The sequence below is a fragment of the Struthio camelus genome, chromosome 1 (assembly GCF_040807025.1).
Source record: "Struthio camelus isolate bStrCam1 chromosome 1, bStrCam1.hap1, whole genome shotgun sequence".
Lineage (NCBI taxonomy): Eukaryota > Metazoa > Chordata > Aves > Struthioniformes > Struthionidae > Struthio > Struthio camelus.
This window is the reverse complement of record NC_090942.1, coordinates 80743661-80767315: the sequence shown is the minus strand read 5'-3', so window position 1 is coordinate 80767315 and position 23655 is coordinate 80743661. Positions and strand designations below refer to the sequence as shown.

At 39.2% G+C, this 23655-nt stretch overlaps 1 protein-coding gene across 1 annotated transcript in view; it reads right to left on the bottom strand.

Moving 5' to 3' along the window:
• Positions 1–2243: 2243 nt before the first annotated feature.
• Positions 2244–23655, bottom strand: part of TTC38 (tetratricopeptide repeat domain 38) — a 25761-nt gene continuing 4349 nt past the window's right edge. The window contains exons 3-14 of the mRNA XM_068952917.1: positions 23543–23624; positions 23180–23351; positions 21895–22068; positions 19288–19363; positions 17042–17161; positions 13014–13073; positions 12015–12053; positions 10583–10664; positions 9509–9674; positions 5686–5845; positions 5329–5402; positions 2244–4459 (exon numbers count right to left, since the gene is read on the bottom strand). Of these exons, the coding sequence (XP_068809018.1) occupies positions 4366–4459; positions 5329–5402; positions 5686–5845; positions 9509–9674; positions 10583–10664; positions 12015–12053; positions 13014–13073; positions 17042–17161; positions 19288–19363; positions 21895–22068; positions 23180–23351; positions 23543–23624 (1299 nt within the window). The 3' untranslated portion in view covers positions 2244–4365. The remainder of the gene's footprint in view (positions 4460–5328; positions 5403–5685; positions 5846–9508; positions 9675–10582; positions 10665–12014; positions 12054–13013; positions 13074–17041; positions 17162–19287; positions 19364–21894; positions 22069–23179; positions 23352–23542; positions 23625–23655) is intronic.

Here is a 23655-nt window from a genome sequence, read left to right as displayed (position 1 = left end):
TTTATATGCCCCTGTGAAAAGTGAGCTTGCGTTTGTACCTAAGCTGAATTCAACAGAGACAAACTTAAGGCAACAGCGCAGTTTTAGAATAATGTGCTTTCTAGTAGTAGCTCAATTAGATTTCAAGTTACTGGCATGTTTGTCCTTTAAATTTGACTCCATTTCCCCAGCTGGATTGAATGTACGTATATAGGAAGGGATGAAGTGTTCAAAATGGCCACAGTGCCATGTGGCCTTAATTAGCATATCTCTCCATGGTGTTTGAAGACTTTTGTCTCAGGGGTGTTTTAATTAGAGCGACTGACTACGTTAATCCACAGTGGCTCCAAACACTTATTTCTGAAGGAAAATGAGCTGTGGGTTAGGAGGCTGTGTTTTCAAAGCATCTTGCTGACTGACTTCCAATAGAACTTGGATTTCAAATGGCTTATTTACAGCAATTATTTTCAAAAATATGTTTGTGCAACACAATTTTTCAAAAGGCCCTGCTGAATGGCAACATTAAAAAAAAAAAGTGCTTGCCTGGAAAAGTATGTTACTGTGGATGTTTGAAATCTAAAGCAAACTGAGTAATACTGTCTTTATCAGGAATTATATACAATCCTCTGTGGCCAGTTCCATTTGACTTTCCTTTTATCTAGCAATTTTTCTAAACCGAGGCTTTTCACATGCACCTCACATAGGAAAGATAAATGTCATGGAGCTGGCCAGCAGCACCCTGCTAAGTACCCACGGGAATAAGAAAGTCACTGCTGAGTTTGAAAATATTGGTGTTGGTCTTGAATTTCTTGGTATAACTTTCTAGCATTTCCTGTAAACTTGGCATGCTGATTCAGGAGACTGTTTCAGTGTTACAGTTAGGGCCTGCTTTTTAAGTGAGTGCTCTATGGAGAAAAGATACAGATTCAAAACCATAGTCTTGGGGAACAGTTAACGGCTGGTTGGTTAGATGCTCTTTGCTACAAGAAATATAAGCATCCTTGGGAAGATCCTGAAGCTGTATGAAAATATCTGTACAGCGTTCAGTACCAGCCCTGGTTATTCAGAGACTGGTTAGAGCTAGCCCTTGCAAGCAGGAATTAGGTCCAGGAACAGAGCATATCTGCACTGCACTAAATCTTCTATCCCTTACCTGGAACCCCAAATAGGGGGAAATGAGGCAGAGAAGAGGGTGCTGAGAAGCGTTACATCACTTGTCTTCCACTTGGCCCTGCCTGCCCTGGCGCAGGCTCTCAGAGCCACAGCTCTCCCATGAACTGGGGTGCCAACAAATCATGGGGTGCCATAACAAAATGTACACCAGATCTGATCTTAGCAGTTGGCTGACCATCAGCTCTGTTTGTTGTCTCCCCACCTCCCCCCCCCCGCCCCACACCTTTTGAGTAGTAAAGATGTTGAAGGGTGTTTTGAGGTGTCTGTGAAACAGAAGGGCGCACACATGGTTTCGTAGCCTGCCCCAGCAAGGCTCTGGGGCTTTGATTTGCTTCTTGGCTCATTCAGGCCTCTGCAAAAAAAAAGAGGCTACCTTAGAGAAAGCTCTGCACAAGTGTAAGCTGTGAACTTGCAGCCCTCTGGCACAGCTGCTGTTTGGGTCTGACATCTCAAAGATAAGGCTCCAACAGACAGGCATGAGCCTGTGAGACAAATGCAATGCAGTTTCCCAGAAAAAAGCCTGAAGCCACAGAACAGGCCTGACCACCATTGCTGGGTATTAGCACGCCCTTAGAGAATACAAAGTGGCTGTATGCAGGCACACACAATGTTCTTTCAAAAGGCCTTGATCACTAGTTATGCGTGCAAGGGAGCTAAAGTATTTGCAAGCTTAAAGAAACTATCACTTGAAGAGCTTCCTGCAGCTGAATAAGGCCTTTATTCTCTATTTTGAAAGAATCTATTTGTATGCCTGTATCAGGAAAACATGGGTGGAAAGCTTGTTTAAAAAAAAAATTATACTTCACTCCAGGTTAATATATCTTGTCTCGATTTGCAAACAAACAAAAAAAATATATGACTCAAAACCAATGTAGCATCTACAGTAGTTGGTCATGATACCACTCATGCTAAGTCTTCATTGCCAACAAAACCAGTGAGCTGTAGTAGTACTGAAGGGCTTTGTGGGTGGGAGTACAGAGAGCCTAGGCAAAGCCTTGACCCAAAGATGGGCGACAGCTGTGTTTTCATGGCAGTTTCTACACTTCAGCATTCAGCATAGTGGGGTAAAGCAAAACAGACTGAACAGAAGGAATAGCTAGAATATTTTATATAAAAGTAAGAAGGGGAAGGTAAGGCAGAAAATCAGAAGTGCTCATCTACAACAAAATGTAAAGTACTAATTGAATGCAAAAGCTTCTAGTTATACCCATGAAAAGAGTTAAGTTTGTAAACCTATAGTTTAACAACACATCTAAAAAGTTCCTCACTACAAGCAAAGTAGTCATTTACTTGCACTGAATTAAGCATATCTGAATTTATTGATGTAAAGCAGGCTAAGTTTTAAATCACATTATATCAAAAATACTATAAATGTCATTGTTACATTTGTGTAGCAATGGATCACTTACACAAATACATACTTCATAAACAGCCAGCAGTTTTCTCTGGTTTTTGTTCCCTAGGAGACTTGTTACATTCCTTGAGTAAAAAGTTATTTGTCTAAAATCATTGTTATAAATGCACTGGTTAAAAATCAATAGTAAAAAGATTACTGTAACTGTAGCACACGCTGAGCCAAAAGCATGGCCATGGCCAGATAGATACACAGAGCAGTGATGTACCTGAAGAACAGGGAACTACAACTACCTGCAGGATTCAAAAGGCTACAGGCAAGGACTGAAGTACCCTTGTCTGGCTTCACAAGTTATCATTGGTTTAAAAATAAGCTGTCTACTCCTTTCTCAAAAGACGGCTGGGGCAGAAGGGTGGTGGCAAGACACTTTTGGGTCTTAAGCCTCTATGCAGGAACTCCAAGTGCAGCACAGTGCAGTGTGAGCAATGTAGGGTCAGAAGAAGCTATACATGAGAGGGGGCTGCTGTGGGACCCAGGCAAGAGCCTGAGTTGGACAGGAAGGAAGGAGAGGCATGTCTGTCCAGGAGAGGCTGCATATGTGATACAGAAGCCAGAGCTCAGGCACCTGAAGACAGTGGTATTTCCATTCAGAAACAAGATGAGTTTTGGTTTGGAATGCTATCTTCTTTCCCTTCATTAGGGATTTTGGTTTACTATTGCAAGATAATCTGTTACCTTTGCTGTACTGCAGGAATTCACAGGCATCAGAACTCTATAGAGGTAAGTGGCTCATACCCTTCCCCTTTGCAGCACCAGAGCTTGTTATCACCCCACTTACATGAGGACAAAGCTTTGTGTCAGTTCCTGTTAGCTCTCTCTCTTCATGGGAGCTCCCTTCCAGTCTTCACCCATACTGAGATAGCTCAAGTGTTCCATAAAGTGCATGCTATGATAGTGGTTTTGAAGTATACTTTGCTAACATGTAGTGACTTGGTGCTGTTCGGATTGCAGAAAGGCCTGACTTTCCAAAAGCTGAAATAAGCACAAAAACACTAGTCCAAACTAGCATTCAGAAATACCACTGCTTAAGGAGAAAAATCCAGCCTTTTTCTTTTTTCTGAAAGATCTGAAAGTGCCAAAGGAATACCCCCATTATATATTCCCAAGCAGCAGCCAGCCATTGTCCCTCATGTCTGGTTTTATTCACACAGTAATTTCAGAAAGCTCTAAGGCCCTTTGTTTAAGGCAAAAAGCCTAACATTTTATGGGAGGGAGCGTAAAAAAATATGAATCTCCTGAATGCAGACAGGTCTGTAATGCGAGGGTCTGTGACCCATGCTCAGATGACTAGAAGCTTTGCATGGAATTCAGTTTATGCTTGTACTGGCTTTGGCTCCTTACTTTCTATTAGCTATGCTTAAAAAGTCTATTTGAATTACCTGAACAGATTATTGATTATTTAATATATCAATTAACAAAGTAGCAATCTGGGCCAATATCTGACTGAAAACCAGGCACTGTTACCATATTTCCTACACACATCTCCATAATCAGGCTACAAGGGAGTTTTCAAGAAAAAGTACCAGAAAAGCAGTATCCCAGGATGCTTCAGAAAGCTGTGCATTATCAGCAGGTGAGCTTATTCCCATATATGGAATAAGCTAAGTTATAACCTCCTGAAACCCAATAGTTCTGTAACTTTAAAAAAAATCATTGTCAGATCTCCAAGTGCTCTTACCTACCTAGGGTGCTCTTACCTACCATGAAGCTTTAGCATGGTTTACAGTGCAGCAAGTCCCCCCACCCAAATGCTGATTGGTAAGCTCATTGCCATTTCATCTGAAGCACAGAGGAAAGACCTAGGCCATTGAATGTACAGCTGCTGCCTTCCTAATAAGTCGCTCCGTCATTGGTGAATTTGGTCTCATCACATCACGTTCTCTCAGGAGGCATCTGAGAAAACAGAGAAGAGGTAGGAGATAGAAAGGGAGGAAGGTCATGTGTATATCAGCAGTTTTCCCATAAGATCCTCAGCCATATCACTGTAAGGAAGGACAGAGCGCCTGGGACCTGCTCTTAAGGTGCAGCATTTCTTTATAAGAGATGAGAAGTGTAATGTTTAGGGAAGGGACCAGAGCAGCAGCAGCAGGAAGGAAAACCAGGAGGAGGAAGATCTACCATTTGCCCTTGGCAGTAAGTAAAGGCAGAACGGCATTCTTTTCAGCTCTGACACTAAAAACAAACACTCAGGGCTCAGAGTGCACAGAAGACTTATTTTGATTCTTTTATCTAATCTTTACACACCAGGGAGACCTTGGCAAGGAGAACAGCCAGGGCCGTATGTAGTCCTAAAGATCCATTCTTTAAAGTGCACAGGCAGACCTAGTCGATAAATTTTAATAGAACTCAGTATGGGTCACTGAGCAACTCTTATGATGTGTACTAGAGCAAGCTCACATAGCTGAATCTCTAACATATTTCCCAATACAGTAGATAACGTCATCATTAGGATGGACTTGATTTTCAGCAGTTCACAGAAGTTTAGCAGTCCACTAAGTACACTGATCAACAGGTAAGAGGCTGCAATAGATGCAAGAACCATTTAAAAATCAACTGCCCTGGAACAAATACAGATCATTCATCCGGACTATGAGATAATTGGGAGCTATTATACTTTTATCCTAGTTTAAAAAATGTTTATGCATTTAACTTGAATGATTGCATATAATTTCAGCTTTAATTTAGCGTCTGAGCATACTAGCCACTTCTTGCTTTTAAAAACAGTATCATTTCCACAAATATTTAGCAGCAAGAATACTCACTTAGCAAGGTTTTGTTTGGCTTGTGATTTACAATTTAAAGCAGCATGGATCAATAATTGACTGAAAATATCTCTCTGGAAAAAAAAGTTAGGAGAAAAAACAAGTTAATAAGTAACTTCTACAATATTGCTGATTACAATGTCTTGTTTAGCAAATTGTTAAAACTCCTGAGGAAAGAAACTCATCCACAAGCAAAATTAAATAGTTAGCACTACTAGTAAGTGTTTGCGAACAGCATTCAATCACAAGCATAATTCAGTTTTTCACTTTCTAAGAAAGAAGTGTTATTAATAATGTAAGTGCCTAACAGGCTACTGAAAGAGGATTAAGTCACATTAAAAAGCCTTGCTCCTTTACCTGAGCATTACTGCCTCCTATTTGGATTAATTGGTAACGGATTGGGTACAGCAGGTCTACAGCTTTGTCACAATTTCCATTTTCAAACTCTACAAAAGCCTGGCATAGTGGCAACCCCAGACTTGGAGCCAGGGAGAGCTCATGTTCTTCACAACGTGTTCTGTAGAACGAGAAAGTGATTAAATTCTGATAAAACAAATGATAAATATGCGTTCTTTCAGTGCCATTCTGTCCCTGCCTGCAGATAGAATAATTTTTTACCATACAAAGCCTGATGTTTCAAGTTCTTTGTTCAGATGATGGGTTTTCTGTAGTTATGTTACTTTCACCTTTTTGTTACCCAACAATCAGGAATTCTTCCCTGTTCTGAACATATTTGCTAAAGGCACAAGCCCAATACTTCCTGCCTTTGCAATATACGGTTTTGGCTACAACAAGTAGAAAAACTTTTATCTGACAACTAGCTTGGTAATGACCCTTACTGAAGGGCAAAGGACTTGGATGACAAAGTAGAGACAATACTTTGTGCGGGTTCTTCACCACCCAAGTTTTTCTGGTAGCAACTTCTCCCCTCAATGTGCACTTTTAGAAGGAACAGGCAAGAACAGAGAAGAGAAGAAACAGAAACGTGTTTCCTTAAATACACTTGGGAATAAAAACATAGGGGAGTTACTATCTCTGTCTTCCAAGGCTCTTTTCTCTAGGCAGAAATGCTACACAAGTTTCTATCCTAATCTCACCGGAGCATCTTATTGCTAGTTCTTTGACTGTCTGCACCTGTGTTAAAAATCACTAGCAATTTCTTGCAGAGAGCTCCAAACTATAACCTCACAAAACATCTCTGTTCACACACCTCAGTGTCACACCGTATCTCAGATATAAACTGTATCATAGCTCTCAAAGTCTACTCTCTCTTTCCATCCATGAGTGCTCTTAGACCGACTGCTCTCAGGTTCACAAACAACCGAAGAATTTCATCTAGTTCTTAAGGTAAGTATTTTTCTTTCTTTTTTAGTGCTTGTATGCTAACCCATCTATCAGTGGGAGAGACATAGCAGGACAATAAGCCTGTGGAAGAAAGCATATATACAAGCAGTCATTGTTTCCCATATTAAAAAATAAACAAACAACCCAAACAAACAAAAAAACCAAGTAACCAGAATTATAGCTCTTTGGTCCACAGGCAGCACTTGCACAGGCAATGTGGAAGCGTGTCTTTCCACTGCTGCAGCAAGAGCTGACAGCAACACGGCTTTGGAGACAGATACCTCATTTAAGTGCCAAAAGGCTGGTTGTCAGCGCTGGAAAGGGAGGAGTGCTTTCTATCCCAGGCAATATAGCTATCTCTGAGAATACAGCGCACATAATTCAATGCTGTAAATCAAACCAGTTGCTTAAAATAGCTTTTTTTTGGGGGGGCAATTTTTCCATCTAACCTTTAACGTTAAGGGACTAGAGTACTAATCTTAGTCTCTGGTTTCTGGTTAGAGTGCTTGTAACAACAGCTGAGGGCCAGGCTCCTAAGCTAGTACCTTAAACTTACCAAGAGGAAGATTTGAAAAAAGTACATATGGTAAAAGTAAACACTTCAGCAAATGCCACATAGTTACAATTAAGTCCTCAAAAATGTGCATGCACATGCTTTCTGTTAACATCATCTTTCTGAGAGAAATGACAGCAATATAAAAAAAAAAAATCAAATTGTTTTTAAAGCTCTGCCTTTCAAAGTACTGAGCTTTGGCCTAAATTCTCTGTGCTCTCTTTCTACAGTTACGTCTACAAACTTCCCTTTTCTCCCACTAGGTAAACACTGATTTTTTTCAGCATGCAGTGTTGCCTATGTATTTATTGTTCCTTACAAAAATATAGCCATCTGGAAAGTTATAAGCACACAATTGATGTGTATTTTAAATACCTGGTTACAGATACTTAACAATGAAGAAATTCTTCATTTAAGCATGTGTTTCAGCTCTCAGAAAACGCACATATACAGAAGACTGATTTTACTTTCTCTTGCAATTATCTGAAATATTGAACATAAACCCCTGAATTAAAACCAGAAGAGCATTTCCATCTGTGAAAATGAGCATGTGATATCAACCACCAGAGAGCGCCACAGAATAATTTTTTTTTTTTTTTAATTTCAACCTCAGATTGCAAAGACTAGGAAAAAATAGTAATAAAAATTCAAGGATGACTCTTGTTTGCTTAAGTAAGAGTTTTACCACTGCCTTTTAAGAAATATAAACTACATTTTAGAAATCGTTCATAATGATGTATATAATTAATCTTTTATTGTATACTAGCTTTACTGCATACAGATTACTAACTCAGCCTGGTTATTTAGTTTTTCAAAGTGCCTGTTGTTACCATAGTCTGTTTTCTCAAGTAAAAAAAATTAAGCTTTACTGTGCTTCACACTACTGCTAAAAATATACAGCTGTATTACTACAAAAGGCTGAATGGATATACAAAAGGAAGCTCTAGCTGGAGGATAAGTATTGTATGTTCATTAAATATTCCCTGAAGCGGTGGGCATGCGCAGTGAGCATACAAAGGACATTTACCATCTCCAACTTTAGTCAGATCAGATATACTTAGGTTTGACAGTTATTTGTTTTGATAAGTATTCTTAAAAATTCAAATTTTTTTTGATTGTCTGGTATTATAGTCAGTAACAAATAGTGACAATTTCAGGTTCTCCTTCCTTGTTCTCAAATGATAGATGCTGAAATGGAGTAAAAAGAGGCTAGAGGGGGTTAGGAAGCTAGAACTGACTGAAATTATTAATTGGCAAGCTGAAAAGCAGTACCAGCAGTCATGGGCTCAGACCGCAGTAAGCCAAAATTCACAAGCTGTTACAGCCAGAAAGCTGGGGAGGAAAGGTGGTGGGTGTGATTCCAGGGACAGAAGCAGGACAAATAGAAACATCATTTGACACTAAATCATGAGTTTCCTTCCCTATCAAGCCTATTTCTCAGTTTTGTATCCTCAGACTCAGTCTCTCCAAATCTTAGCAACTCCCTTTTCACTTTTGCTTGGAAATGTTTAACATCTATACATCCAAAATTATCAGTCACACTTATGAGAGAGATTCTACTTATAAAGCAGTTATGCACAAATATTTATTGGTTAGGTATTAATCTTTTGTTTTAAGTTTGCTACAGAATCTAGCCAAGTGGTCTGTTCCTTATAGCTTTGTAAATACTTCTAACTTTTGTGCTTAAAATAATGTTTCACACATACCATTCAAACCTGTAACTTGCTTTTAGGATCTATTAATTGCATTTATGTCATTCATGTACTGAACTCAAATTAAAAAAAAAACCACACATACACACACACAGGCAATCTACATTTACATTTACTTCATATCTAAGGAAATGTGACAAAAACAGTTCAGCTGAAATACTGAAATACTCAAATTTTGCAGATACTTGAGTTTGAATGCAAAATACTTTCTAGTGTTTTCAACACATTTAATAGTATTTATTAGAATATCATTACTAATTAATGCACTCTGACTAAAGAATAACCTTTTAAATTAGAGTAAAAAGAACCACCATAGACAGCTATAGATATAGAGTGTTCTTATTACTATACAGGTGAAATACTTTCATCCTTTGTATGTAACATAGCTTAGTATGAACTCAATGAAAGAAAATACACAGCAAATGTTCAGGTAGAGTCCAGGACCTCAAATGCAGGAGATTTCTACGCAACAAGATCAGAAGCTCCTCTAGACATTAAGTCATACATTATCACCCTGCAGTTGTGTGGACAAATTATTTATTCAATATAGTATTTTAATCCACTTGCTTACTTGGCATGTTCCTGAAGAGTTGTTAAAAGCTCATCAGTAGTTTTGTGGTCTTTGGCTCCAAGCGAGGACATCAAGATGTGTACATCGTTAAACAGGAGAATGTGATCATTGGTGTGCTTCTTTGTAAGCTTCAGAACATTGTCCCACCTGTTTCCAAGCTTTACACCTATGAGTAAAAAAATTATTCTCCAGTAAGAATGCCAGATGCAAAAACATCACTTTGCAATATACTTGCACTTTCACCCAGCATAAATAGCATTGCTAATAAACTTAAGAAACCTGTCCCTGATACGGCAAAATTAATAGACTAATGCTCAGCTACAGACTGCCATATTTGGGCAAATAGTTTGCTGACTGTTGATAATTTTTCACGAAAACTCTAGATTGCGTTACGAGAGGTCCTGGCTTTACTATGAGATGGCTCATCTCTTCTTGGAAATGGTGTTTATAATGAACCACCTGTAGCAATCAAATTATACAGACTGGTAAGATGGATTTCATACACATACTCAATGTATCACTAGTATTTTAACAGAATATTATAAAAAAAACTTAATTCCCCCTTCCCCCATCCCGCAGAACTCTAGCATGTACATTCTAAAAGTTAAGGAGGGAGCCTCTGGCTCTTTGTATAGTCTCACAACTCAGTGGCATAATATATATGTACTAGTTATTTCAATCAATATCAAAATATGAAGTTAAGTATTAGCGCTGATTGGAAATTTACCACAAGGGAAGCTCTACAGCTTTTTAGGGGCTTATGTATTTGATCCTTCAGCCTCAGATCTCCAGCAACAATAGAAGTGAAATATGCCAGAGAAGTACGTGACCACATTCAGCTTGTGCTGAATGAAAAAGGGTACTGGGAGGGGGCGGGAGGAAACATGCGTGCTCGGGATAAAGGTTATGCACTTTATAATAGACTCTAAACTGAGGCTTTTCTCAAGAGGAGAATTTTAAGATTTCCTCTGTAACACTGACCAAGCCTGCTCTGTAAATAACCTTCTCCAATGTGCAAAAATAAATAAAAAGTCTGTTTCCCTTACAATTTAAGAAGAATGATTGGTATCCTACCTTCCAAATGAAGTCGGTACAGCATAGAACAGCTATCTACAATATCCAGCATGCTTCCACTCAACAGATACCGGGGAGCAATCTGTAACCACAGGTATTCTGTAAGTTACCCTGCCAGTGTGCTAGTGGAAACTTCATCAGATAATCAAGCTTATTTTCACAGAATCACAGAACAGTTGAGGTTGGAAGGGACCTCTGGAGAGCATCGGGAGAGCTCAAGCAGGGTCGCCTGGAGCACGTTGCCCAGGATCATGGTCAGACTGCTTTTGAATATCTCCAAGGAAGGAGACTCCAGCCTCTCTGGGCAACCTGTTCCAGTGCTCAGTCACCCTCACAGGAAAGATGTTTTTCCCCATGTTCAGATGGACCTTCCTGTGTTCCAGTTTGTGCCAGCTGCCTCTTGTCCTATCGCTGGGCACCAGGGAGAAGAGTCTGGCCCCATCCTCTTGACAACTTTCCTTCAGATACTTGTACATAGGAGTAAGATTCCTCTCTCAGTCTTCTCTTCTCCAGGCTCGACAGTCCCAGCTCTCTCAGCCCTTCCTCATATGACAGATGCTCCAGGCCCTTAATTATCTTAGTAGCCCTTCACTGGACTCACCCCAGTAGCACCATGTTTCTCTTGTATTGGAGAGCCCAGAACTGGACACAGTACAGAATTAATTTTAGCTTCTGATTCATCCAGAAACATCTGTTTTGCAATAGCTCTAATTGCATCTTTCCTGAATAGAGCAATGTGCAAAAACAAACATATATGTTTTGTTTCATTTGTGTTGTTCTGCCCATGTCGAAGTTAAATCCAGTAAGTATTAGAGGCCACAAGCATATTCTGTTCTTTCCGAAACAGAGTTGTAAATATTACCTCACTTTGCCAGGGTTAATAGATGGAGTCTACACAGCAAGTGTCTTAATACTTCCACTGTTTTTACAATATTTACAAAGATATGTTATCCCATCTGATTTGGTATTGCTTATTTAAGAAAAGTGTTTTGAAATCTGATCAGTAAAGAACTATAATAAACTAGTAGGAATGAAAAGGCATGTTTATGTTGACCCATTAGTTAACATGCAAAATTAGTTCTTTGCAAAGGTAATTTGAGTTTATAGGGAATATATTTTACATCCCTTTTTAAAAGTTTTCTCTAGGACTTACATAGCATGAATAAGAGACACGGAGAGACTAGCAAACAGTACCAGTGCTACCCCTGTAGCTCCTAAAAGCACAAGTGTAAGAATCACTTATAAACTATACAATGCTGTGTCTTTTGGGCATTTTACCAGTTGAGAAACAGCTTCCCCATAAACATTGTAACAACAGATGTAAATAAAATAAGTATGGCACACTGACAGGCTTCAATCTCATACAGAGGGAAGAAAGCACATATCATGGTCTTGAGTACGTTCACAGTAAAGAAAAGAGCCCTCTACTCACATAATTGTCGTAAATTGTCAAAGCAGCCTCATATTCACCCTGTAAAAGCAAATAAGGACTGTGTGATTAATACTCAGTCACAGTAACCAAAAATGATTGGCAGAGTCATAGATATATGTACAATCAAGAGATGTCATAATATTGTTTCACAACTGCCTCACGACTTGATCAGAAAACCTGAGTCAAAGAAACCTAGAGGCATTAGAAGGAAGAACTAAGATAAACCAGGATTTACCAGGCAAAATAATCAGTATGTTTAGGTTTTATTTAGTAATGGATAAACAATACTGCTGTAAGTTACACATGAGGGAGAAAGATGAGATATTACCTCTGGTTCTAATGTTCCTTTCAGTGATCTTTGCAAAAACTAGTGCATCCTACAGTGTGTGCAAAGAGGTAGGAAGAAAAATAATTTTAAGCAGGCTACAAAGAAGTTGTATAGACATAAGGCGGCAAAATAAACAAGCTATTAGACGAATTCTGGGAATTATTCTCCTTCTATGTTACTAATACTGAACTATTTTTATAAAGTGTTTCGATAAATTTGAAATCTCTTTAATGACAAGAAAAATTAATAACATTAGCTACTAGATTTAATAGATCTGTCCCATTGTCTCTTTTCTACAGTCTTTGGGCCAGCAATCTAGAACTGAATTTGAAGAGAATTTTGCCTTACTTTTGTCTAAAGATGGGAGAACCAAGTTCATCTTTCTATCAAACAATTGTGCCAAGTGTAAGTAGTGAGAATATTTGATCTTCAAACATCTAATAATCTCACAAGCAATTTTTCAACATTCTAATAAAAATCATGGAACTTTCTCCAATGTAACTAAAACTTCTCAGTATAATAACAGACTATCTTACAAAAATGGCATTGTGTTATTTATAAAAACATCCCATAGCCGGAAGTCCCCTGCCCCCCATAACTATCTTTTAAATAGTGTAAAAGGAATTATCTATCTGGACACCACAAAACTTCTATAAGAAAACATCTCATACCTTTTCAATAAAATATAAAGCCCAGTGCCAGTAATTATGGCCAGAAAGCATATTACTGTTCTGGAAAAAAAGAAAGAAAATTATTTGCAAAATAATTTCCCCTTTAAATCTATCCAGTAATTGTTTTCTTCTTCAGTAAAAGCGAGTACTTCATGAGATAGCAGGGACAAGAATTTTACACCAGTCCGCCAGGATACCTTCTCACATGATACATTTGCTCCTTGTGGCTATTCAAGGAGATACTTCAAAACCAATGTTTTTCCCGCATCATTTTCCAGAGAGAAACTGCATTTGGATGTATTCATCCTTTTGTGGCATTTTTTTTTCCTTTGGGGGGTGTGTGTGTGTGTGTGTGTACGTCTGTGTCTGTAATGAGAGCTAGGTTTGTCTCATCTAAAATGAAGATGCGTAGTCTAAAGTTGCCCAGAGAGTTAGAGGGGAAAGAGATCCATTTTATGTGGGCCATTCATCCCACCTATCTAGATACCCATATGGGGTAGAGAGGAATCACTTCTTAAAGGCATGTCTTACTGCTGATTCCAGGTGCTACACGAGACACCAAACACATAGGCAGTTTACCAGATAACATGAATATCCCCTGGACTGTACTAACTTTGCACTGTTCTTTCCAGCAGCTTGAATACTCCTCCCTAGCCTGTACCCAAGACAATGTCATCGCCATTCACTTTGGTGAGTGCATGAAGAAAAGACAAACAAGAATGTATTTCTATAACCCACTGGTGAAAATTAAAATATGAGAAAGGTTCTTCCCTCCTCTCCCATTCCTTCCTCACATTGTAGTTAAAAATTAATCTTCTCACAAGTGGAAAAAGCATGTTTGTTTTAGTGGTGACTACTGTAACGCCCACTTTTGGTAAGCACAAAGGTTCCCAGTGATTCTCAGGATTTTACGGTACTCAGATAAACAGTCTGGTAATCCTTACTTTAATATTAAAGCATAAAACAAACTTGAGCAACTGAAGTAGTTAAGCACTTGGTGTAAACCTGATAACATCAAGTTTAGCACCAAACACTATTCCAAATGTCATACAAACAAGAATACTGGGTTCGCTCCTTGTGAATAAAATGAAGACTTTTTTTTGTTGCTGATTTTGAGTCCTGAATGAGATTAAATTGCTGTGGGAAAGTGGGCTGCTAAGAATAAATACATAAATAAGGCAACCTGCTTTATTTTATGTAAAAAGTAGTCAAGGCAAGGACAACAGAACAGCAGGCTATCAGAACTCATTGCAAGAGTACTGGAAAAAAAACCCATTTATAATAAATAGTACTGGCATGGAGGCCCCTTTGGCAAGATATTTTGCCCCTTTTGATTTTGTACTGAAATATACATACGGAACGAATGGCATCTGCTTTTTTTGCAGCGAGAACAAAAAAAATAAAACTACCTTGGAAAGAAAACCTATACCAAATCTATGCCATTCTTATTGTAAAGAAGAAAAACAAATTAAAAGCAACAGAGGGAGCCTGAATGCTGTGGCAGTAGAGATAGATGATCCAAGTCATTAAAAACAAATACAAGCAACTTCATTAATGCCCTTAGAGCTCCATGATTTTTTTCATGTGCTGACATTTGAATGTTCAATGCTCATAATGCCCAAAATGAAAAATACTGCACAGAAGGAATGATTATACACATTATAATCACAACAATGTCAGTTGTTATAAATCTTAACTATACTGGGTCAGACATGAAGGTGTGTTAGATAATTCTGCTTACTGATTTTGCACTTTGCTTTCACAGAATCACAGCATGGCTGAGGTTGGAAGGGACCTCTGGAGATCATCTAGTCCAACCCCCCTGCTCAAGCAGGGTCCTCTAGAGCATATTTCCCAGGATTGCATCCAGCCAGGTTTTGAATATCCCCAAGGAAGGAGACTCCACAACCTCTCCGGGTAACCTGTTCCAGCACTCTGTCACCCTCACAGGAAAGAGGCTTTTCCTCATGTTCAGATGGAACCTCCTGTGTTTCAGTTTGTGCCCGTTGCCTCTTGTCCTGTCACTGGGCACCACGGAGAAGAGCCTGGCCCCATCCTCTTGACAACTTCCCTTTAAATATTTATACACATTGATGAGATCCCCTCTCAGTCTTCTCTTCTCCAGGCTCAACAGGCCCAGCTCTCGCAGCCTTTCTTCATACGAGAGACGCTCCAGTCCCCTCATCATCTTAGTAGCCCTCCGCTGGACTCTCTCCAGTAGGGCCATGTCTCTCTTGCACTGCGGAGCCCAGAACCGGACACAGTGCTCCAGGTGAGGCCTCCCCAGGGCTGAGCAGAGGGGCAGGATCACCTCCCTCCACCTGCTGGCAACACTCTGCCTAATGCACCCCAGGATACCGCTGGCCCTCCTGGCCACAAGGGCACGTTGCTGGCTCAAGCTTAACTTGTCCATTAGGACTCCCAGCTCCTTCTCTCGGAGGTAGGTCTCTGGACCTACTTTCCAGCAGGTCAACCCCCAGCCTGTCCTGGGGCACCTGGGCTTATTCCTCCCGAGGTGCAGGACCCTGCACTTGCCTTTGTTGAACTTCAGGAGGTTCCTCTCCGCCCACCTCTCCAGCCTGTCCAGCTCCCTCTGCATGGCAGCACAGCCCTCTGGTGTGTCAGCCAATCCTCCCAGTTTAGTATCACCAGCAAACTTGCTGAGAGTGCTTTATTTGGATAAAGGGTATAAATTGCAGGGGCATGCAACTATTTTAAGAAACAGAGTTCAAAAGGGATGGAAGGTAGGGACTCATTTTGAAAAGGATTGGTGTGATTTTGAAGGCAACACCCAAACTGTTGGTTCTCGGTATCACTGTTTTATTAAAACTGGTGTGCCCAAGGACAAAATGTTCTGTGAGGCATGACGGATCTGAAACTCAAGTGAGGGATCTGAAACTTATATGCCTACACTTCCAAGCCTGATACTTGAATAGTCTAACTTAAAAAGCAAAAAAATTCTAAACTCATTATCCAGCCCGGCTGGATGGGTGAGGTGGAAGTGCCCCCCAACAAGAGTAAAGCTCACCTATGCAGCCACCAGCAAGCTCAAGTGACTCTCAAACTCTTGCAGGTTCTAACAACAACTCCAAACCTACACTGTCCAACACAAATAAAAATTAAGTTTCACTTCCAGCAAAGAACCGTATAACAGACTAATTACACTGTTCAATACTCTGCCGAGAAATACTCAGATACATTGGATATATAAAATAACTTGGGTAGACTGAAAAAAACAGTCACAAGCATCATTTCTCTTTCCTTCACAGCTCATCTTTAAAAATCCTTCCCTATCCAGAAGCAAACATGAGTGTTTAATGAGCCTCCTGAAATGTTTGCTTTGTGTTATTCCGCAGCTCATCTTAGGTTACTGTGAAGATGTTTGGCCAGGTTCTTCATCTGACTCGCATGGCTCATCTTGGTTTAAGCAGAAAGCTTGTAAAAATATACACTGTACTGCACAGGTCACTTTACTTTCACCAGCCACTGTAGATAAAGCATAATAACCATGTAGCTATCAATAAATTACAAGTTTCATGCTTGATGTTTCACCTGTCAACAGTGACACTGTCTTTACAAGATGTAATGTATCTAGCCAGTTTCTTTTTTTCTAAGCAAGCACAGCTATGGTGTGTGTACAAACTACACATTTGCTCAAAAGCAGTGTTTATTACAATATTCCTAGCTAAAATAAGGCAGTGTGAAAGGATAGACTTTGGGTGACTCCGGCCTACTCACCTGTTTGGCATTTGTATAACTTCAAGCCATCCTTACTAGAAATGCTGAAGTGACGCAAAATAAGTAACCCTCATAAAATGCCATTTTTTCCTGCCTCTTGCTTCAAAAATGGCATGGATGATAACTGCACCTGAAGTGAGGGTTTCCTCTAATTTGTAAAATTTGCATTGCTTGTAATATCTCTGTAGGTGGAAAGGAATTGTGTACAAAAGAAAAAAAATAACAAACATACAATTTGGCTAGAGGAGAGAAAGAAGACCTATAAAATTATAAATTATAAGAACATGTACCTTCCAGTTGGTTTCCGTTTCTTTCATAAATGCTAACCCTTTCTCCACCTCTGCTTTCATTTCATTTATGTGTGCTATAGTATGAACAGACCACGCATCTGTCTTATTCACAGCCAAGGCCTATGAGAAAAAAAAAAAAGAAAGAAAACATGATAAAGCTTACAAAACTGTAAATAATCATGTTTATTATTGCCAATATAGCAACTAGAGACTATTTCTCGTTCTGCATGTTAAGTATACCACTGTACTGTTCCAGCTAACCATGGCCTGGAAGACTGATTTGAACAGAAAAGAGAGAGAATGTTTATTGGCTGACTTCCTGGCTTCTACTGTACAGAGATGGACAGCTGCAAAACAGCTTTAAAATGCAGGCTTTAATGATGATTATCAAATGTTACTTTACTTCACAGACATCCACCAATATCAGTCATAAAAGAATTACATGCATAGGCAGAGACATATTCTTTCATCCTCCTTCTCAACATAGGACAAGCTAATAATTTGCTTAAAAAAAAAAAAAAGCATTGTTCTCTGCAGTTTTTCCTGAAGGAATATGGTCAGTTTCGAGTATTGAGCAACTTCTTTCCTGCTCCAACGAGTTTTAGTCTTCTTACAATGTTAGTCATTAAAGTTAAATGATTAGTCTTTGTTGTCCCTTATAACAGTTTGATGTATAACAGAAGCTTGGCAAAAACACACATTACAGATTATAACTGAGACTCTTGCAGGACAGGGATAATCCTGAGGACTGGAGGGCGGGGAAAAAAACAAAACAAATAAATGAACAAAAAAAAAAATGACACACAACAATTGCAATTACTATCTTCATGAAAAGAGAACAGGTAGATTAATTTTGAGCCCCAGAAACATTCTGGGGTTAACCGTTCAATAATCTAGGGGCAAGCATTTAGGAAAGAGGAAGAAAAAAACAACCAGGATGGATTGTCAAGAGCAGATTGCCTCAAACCAATCTAACATTCATTAACAGGGGTAAATAGCCTACTGCACGTAGGAGAAACAGTAAATGGGATGTATACTGTTTTAGACAGGATTTTGGACGCTCTCCAACACGGCATTCTCATAAGCAAGTGAAGGAAACACAGTCAAGATGAGATTACCATGGTACGGCATAGATGGAGGAATCTCTCTAAGGAATAGTTATCAACAGTCCTTTATGAAACTATGCATGCATTTCCATGTTAAGCTTTCTCTCTTCACTATTTCTACTAACAACTGGGATGATGGAGAGAGTCAGTCTATGATATTTGTGGAAATCATCACCCAGAGACAGGCTTCAAGCAATCTGGAGGATGGGAACAGAATTCAGTATGATACTGACACATTGGAGGAACGATCCAAAATCAACTTGGGGGAAAAAAAGAAAAGGAATATGCTGTATGTAAGAAGGAAAAAAATCAAATGAATAAACATAACAATAGAGAACAGCTAGCTGGAAGAAGGCAAAGTTCATCACATATGAAATAAGGGTCAATCTGTTGTAGTCATAAAAAAGGCAAATTCTACTCCTGTTAACAGCAGCGTCATATGTAAAAGATGGAAGATAACTGTTCTGTTCCAGCACTGATGGAGATTCAACCGGACAAGTTAGTCCACCTAGGACCGTACATGGAAGAGAAATGAACAAGCTGGTCTAGGTTTACGTGATCCTTCCTCAGATCAAGTGAATAGCCTCAGTGACCTCATGAAGTTGCTGCTAGTCCTAGCTTTGTAAAAATTTCATATCGAGGAGTTGAACTGTTTCCATTCTTGCAGTGATTGATATTTTGGAATTCTAAAAGCCCTTTGTTACAAAGGGATGCCGACACCTTTATATCCCTCTCTGAAATCAGGAGATGCATAGATTCCCGATCCACTTGCCAAGCTATTTTCCAAGAATTAATAACATACACTACAAGTCTCTAATACGCAAAATTGCATGTTACTGAAGCAAACTGACATAATTTCCTGTCTTCATCACTCCTTCCTTCATTACTCTCTTCCTGAGATAATAAAACCAGCAAAAGTTGTGGAAGGAACACATTTTCTGCTGTCAGCTCTACCTTCAATTACCTTCAAGATAACCTGAATAAAATGACAAAGTAGCACCTATGAATTTTAAAGCAGTTCCTTACTTTTGTTTATTGAATTCTGAATGTCCCTTAACCAAATTTCTCAAATGAAGATTTCCATGCAGACCATAATTTAACAATTCTAAAATCTTTTAGCACCAATAGCAACCAGTTTACCTTACAAGCAAGCTCTTCAGCACGATCAAAGAGGTTTGTTTCCATCAGTCCAAAAGCGTAGTAGCCCTTCACATAGCTAAACAAAAGGAGGGGGAAAACAAAAGCAGCACTTCATTCATTTAGCATTAGATCTAAGCTACTATTGAGGAAAGAAAAAAAAACACTTTAAAAGTAGTATTTACCTCAAAGCAATTCTTACTACGCAAGCTACAACACTGAACAGTGGAAAGAGGTCAGAACCTGCCTTTTTTTTTTTTTTTTTAAATGAGCATATCTAAAAAAAGACCAACTCTTCCTCATTCCCAACGCACATAGTAATAACATCATGTAATAGATTTATTGTGCTCGCTAGAGCATCATGTGGAATTGGGAACACAGCATTTTAAGAAATGTAAATTTGTCAATGCTAAATTGTAGAGTATGTAAGTAATATCTAAACTAAATGCCTGTTTTCCTGAACGTGGTCTAAATCACTGTTTTATCATTTTCCAAATTTAAAAACATTTTGTAGAAAAATGAATATCAACAGAGGAAAAAAAAAGGGCCCATGAGTGAATTAAGACTTACAGAAGCTAGGGTGGGGAGAAGGTGTTAAAACACTTTCTAGTTTCTGAAAGGTGGCTACTCTGGCTTCCACGACCCACCAGGCTGCAGTTGGTAAAAATCACCTGTCAGGCTGCTGCTGATGGTGGCAAACTGCAGTGCTATTCTAAGATTCGGAAGGTGCAAGCTTGCAGAATACAGATCAACTAGCTAGTTCTCAAAGGAAAAGAGGCTCTGGGACACAAGCATGGAAAGCAGTGACAGACTGCACCTCACCAGTGTCATGTGAACTGATGTTTACGTCTCCGGACAAGCTGGAATTAACAAGGCTGCACAGAACAACCTGCTGATCTCTTAAGGGTAGCAAAATGCAGAACTGATGGTTAAAAGCAAGACAGTGCTGCTTCTGAAGTTAGTTGAACGTCTCAAATGCAACACATTTAAACGATTGTAACCTTCCGCACTTTCCAGAGCACTCACAAAACTACAGGTGAGTGTTTCATGTGAAGCGGCTCTTTAAAACAGGTTATTTCCATTGTCAACTCACAAAGCACCCTCACTAAGTAATAAAGGCCCAAGGTAAAGGAAAATTAGGAATGCTATATACTTTTATAAATACACATGATGTGATCATTTTAAGAAATATTTAACTCCTACTATATTTACTGATTTGTAGATTGCAAAATACCATGGATAAGTTCCTTGTTCTCAAAGTACCTGTTGTATTTTCGGTTTTAAACTCCTGACATAATGGAAATAATAATCTGTGTGGGGTACATTGTGCATTATTCATCTCAATCCCTGAAATGAATCAAGATTGATTTTTTTTCCCAAAGTAAGTTTCAATTCATATGCAAGTATGTGGCTGTTGGTTTGAGGACAAGGGGTACCTGCTGGGTTTTGACACTTCAGGAAAAGCTTGGCAAACAGATGTTTCTTTTGCCTTTACAATTAAGTGGACAATAGCCTGCAGTTTTGTAGCATGTGTGCCTGGAAAAGTTTACAAAAATGCAGTCAAAACCGCTGAAGAGTCTTCTTTTCCCAGCAATTAACAATGGCATCCTGTAGTTAGAAGGATGAAGAGTTTCAAATTTTTCTGGGTTGAGATAACACAGCTAGAAAGAGACTTCTGATACTGCCTGCTATCCCATGAGATTGTGGGGTGCACAGCTTAGCTACACTACTCTGCTAACATTCAGTCTACTCTTCTTTGCACAGTTTGTGGAAGAGACAAGAAGAAAAATTGTGTTGGATACAGAGAAACAATGCATTGGTCTACAGTAACATTCACAAAATATTCAGAAAGCTATGGCTGCCTGTGGATGGCCAATACATTTATCTCTAAATGTTAAATGCATGTATTGGCTTATAATTTAATGTAGATTTTTACATAAAGTTAGAGGCTTTTGAATAATTTAACAGGTCTTAAAAATAATTTATATATATATATATATATATATATATATGTATGCCAAGTCAGTTTTTATAAATGATCCACATGTCAACAGATTCATATCATACTGAATAGTTTTGGGAAATGGAAACTTCTAGGACTGAACTAAAGATATTAAGAAAAAAAGTGTACCTTCCTGTCAGTCTTGGCTGCACCAGCCATTATGGGATATCCCAAAATTTTATTTCAGAATTATACTTTGGTATTCTAAGTTGCAACTCCCTTCTTCCTTCCTCTAATGTGCTCTATCAGCCACAGTACGGACCCCAGGCAAAAAAGCTCAGGTCTCAAAAGCCCAAACGAGTTTTGGCACTGTCCTCAGAGAGGCCAGGATCTTATTCCATCTGTTACAACAAATGTGTCATATTTGATAATAAAAAATTATTAATTGAGCTACAGCTCACTTGAAAAATAAAAACCTCCCTAACAGCGCTAGCAGGGATACAGGAAAAACGTTCTGACTGAGGTCAGGTTGGATTCACTGGTCCCTGAGTTTGTCTACAAGTCTCTGCCCAACAGATATCGCTATTTAGATGTGTCTGAATTTAAAAAACACAAAGCACATGCATACATCAAACACAAGGCAATCTTGAAAATTATGCATGACCCACCTGCTGAGAGGAACATCAGGTGTCCAGAAAGGATAAACCCGGGCAACAGAATCTCGCATCTGTACATGATATCCAAGGTAGAAATAAGTGTCCTGGGAAAATTTGAGGGCTAGCAGGTCAGTTGGGTGGCGCTGCAGAATCTGTTCCCATAGGTCACAAGCTTTTGGAAGCTGGCTAGAAATAAGAAACTATTTTGATCACAAAGACAGGCATACCTACCTTTCCTGTTATTTCTAAACTCATGCTACTCTGAAAAATAGAAAACTCAATATCAAATGATATTTTGTTGTCTCGAAAGAATTTCCTAGTCTTTAAGGTTTATCATGACACTGACTTCACAAAGTACCTTCTGGGAAATCACGTAAACAAAATCCTTGTGTTACAAGCAACACACTGTAATAGATGAGGCAAATGAATCAAGTTTAAGCCATAAATCTAACGATTGTCCTGCATGGGTCAACTTTAAACTTGTATAGAGACCTGCTATGATTCATCTAACTTCACATGCAAGCAAACATCATCTTCCTTCACCTCTAGGTGCAAATCAAACCCACAGGAACAGGGCATCAGTGGTTTTCCCTCATGTTTACCTTTGTTAAGAAATACGAGCAATAAATCTGTGGTCATATATTTGCTTGACGAACAGATAATGAAAGAGAATCATGTGCCATGCTTTTTTATAGAGTACATTAACGAATTATACTGAGCAAAACAGTGAGCCCCCCTACAGTGAGTGCTTCTGACACTCTGCTATCTTCCCATTTTACAGATGAACTAAAGCTTTTGCTACAGGGAGACAACAGAGAGAAGAGGAAAAGTCTGTTTGTAAAAGCTTTGCTTCCGTGGCCCAAAGTCTGTATGATACTACACTGGGCCTTTGGAGTAGTTAAATCGTTTCTCAGTTTTAAACAATCTATTCCACTGATAAATCTATGACAAATGTAAAACAAGGAGTGTTTAATGACATGACACAGTGGCAACGCAGCAATTCCCTCCCTGTGGTGCTGCTGGCTAACTACCACGGCGCATACAGTTTGGGGAGATAAATTCAAGAACAACTGTCTATAGGTCATCCTGATCCTTTGCTAGATCCCAACTAATGTCAGGCAATTCCACTACGAAGTAGCACTTCCATCTGTGGTAGCTAAAACTCTTCAATCTCTCATAGAATGAAAGATGCCAACATAACAGCAATTGCGATGCATCCCACGGTAGTACACAGTGGTAGCAAGATTGTGATTGATAAAATCAACTCCAGCCACTTTCCCCAAAGAGAGCCACTTACCCACTTGCAAACATGTCCAGTGCTGATACATGAAGCTTCTCCCGCTCAGTCAGTGGCTGTGATTTTGAGAGTGTCATCATTGTTCTCATTGCATTGTCCAGCTCTTTGTTGAGCCGCACTGAACTTCCAGTGCCAATCAGCTCCAAACCATTAGCGATGACATGCCCCATTGCTACAGAAACCAGCACATTAGAGCTTTAGATGTAGAGAATTACAGGTGCTACATCTCTACATAAACTCCTGAAGGTTTTTGTTTGTTTGTTTGTTTGTTTAAAAATGAGACTGTCTTGTAGGTGAAAGCAGTCCTAGGATTTAGGACATTATCCTGCAGTACCAATGCTACAGATTAAAGGTTATACTTACTAAAATTTGGATCTGCTGCTTTTAACTTGGAGAGACATCCCTCTATACCTCCTAGATTCTCATTATCGGTCCAGGTTGCATACTGTAACAGAGAGAGACAATTGCTAGAAATC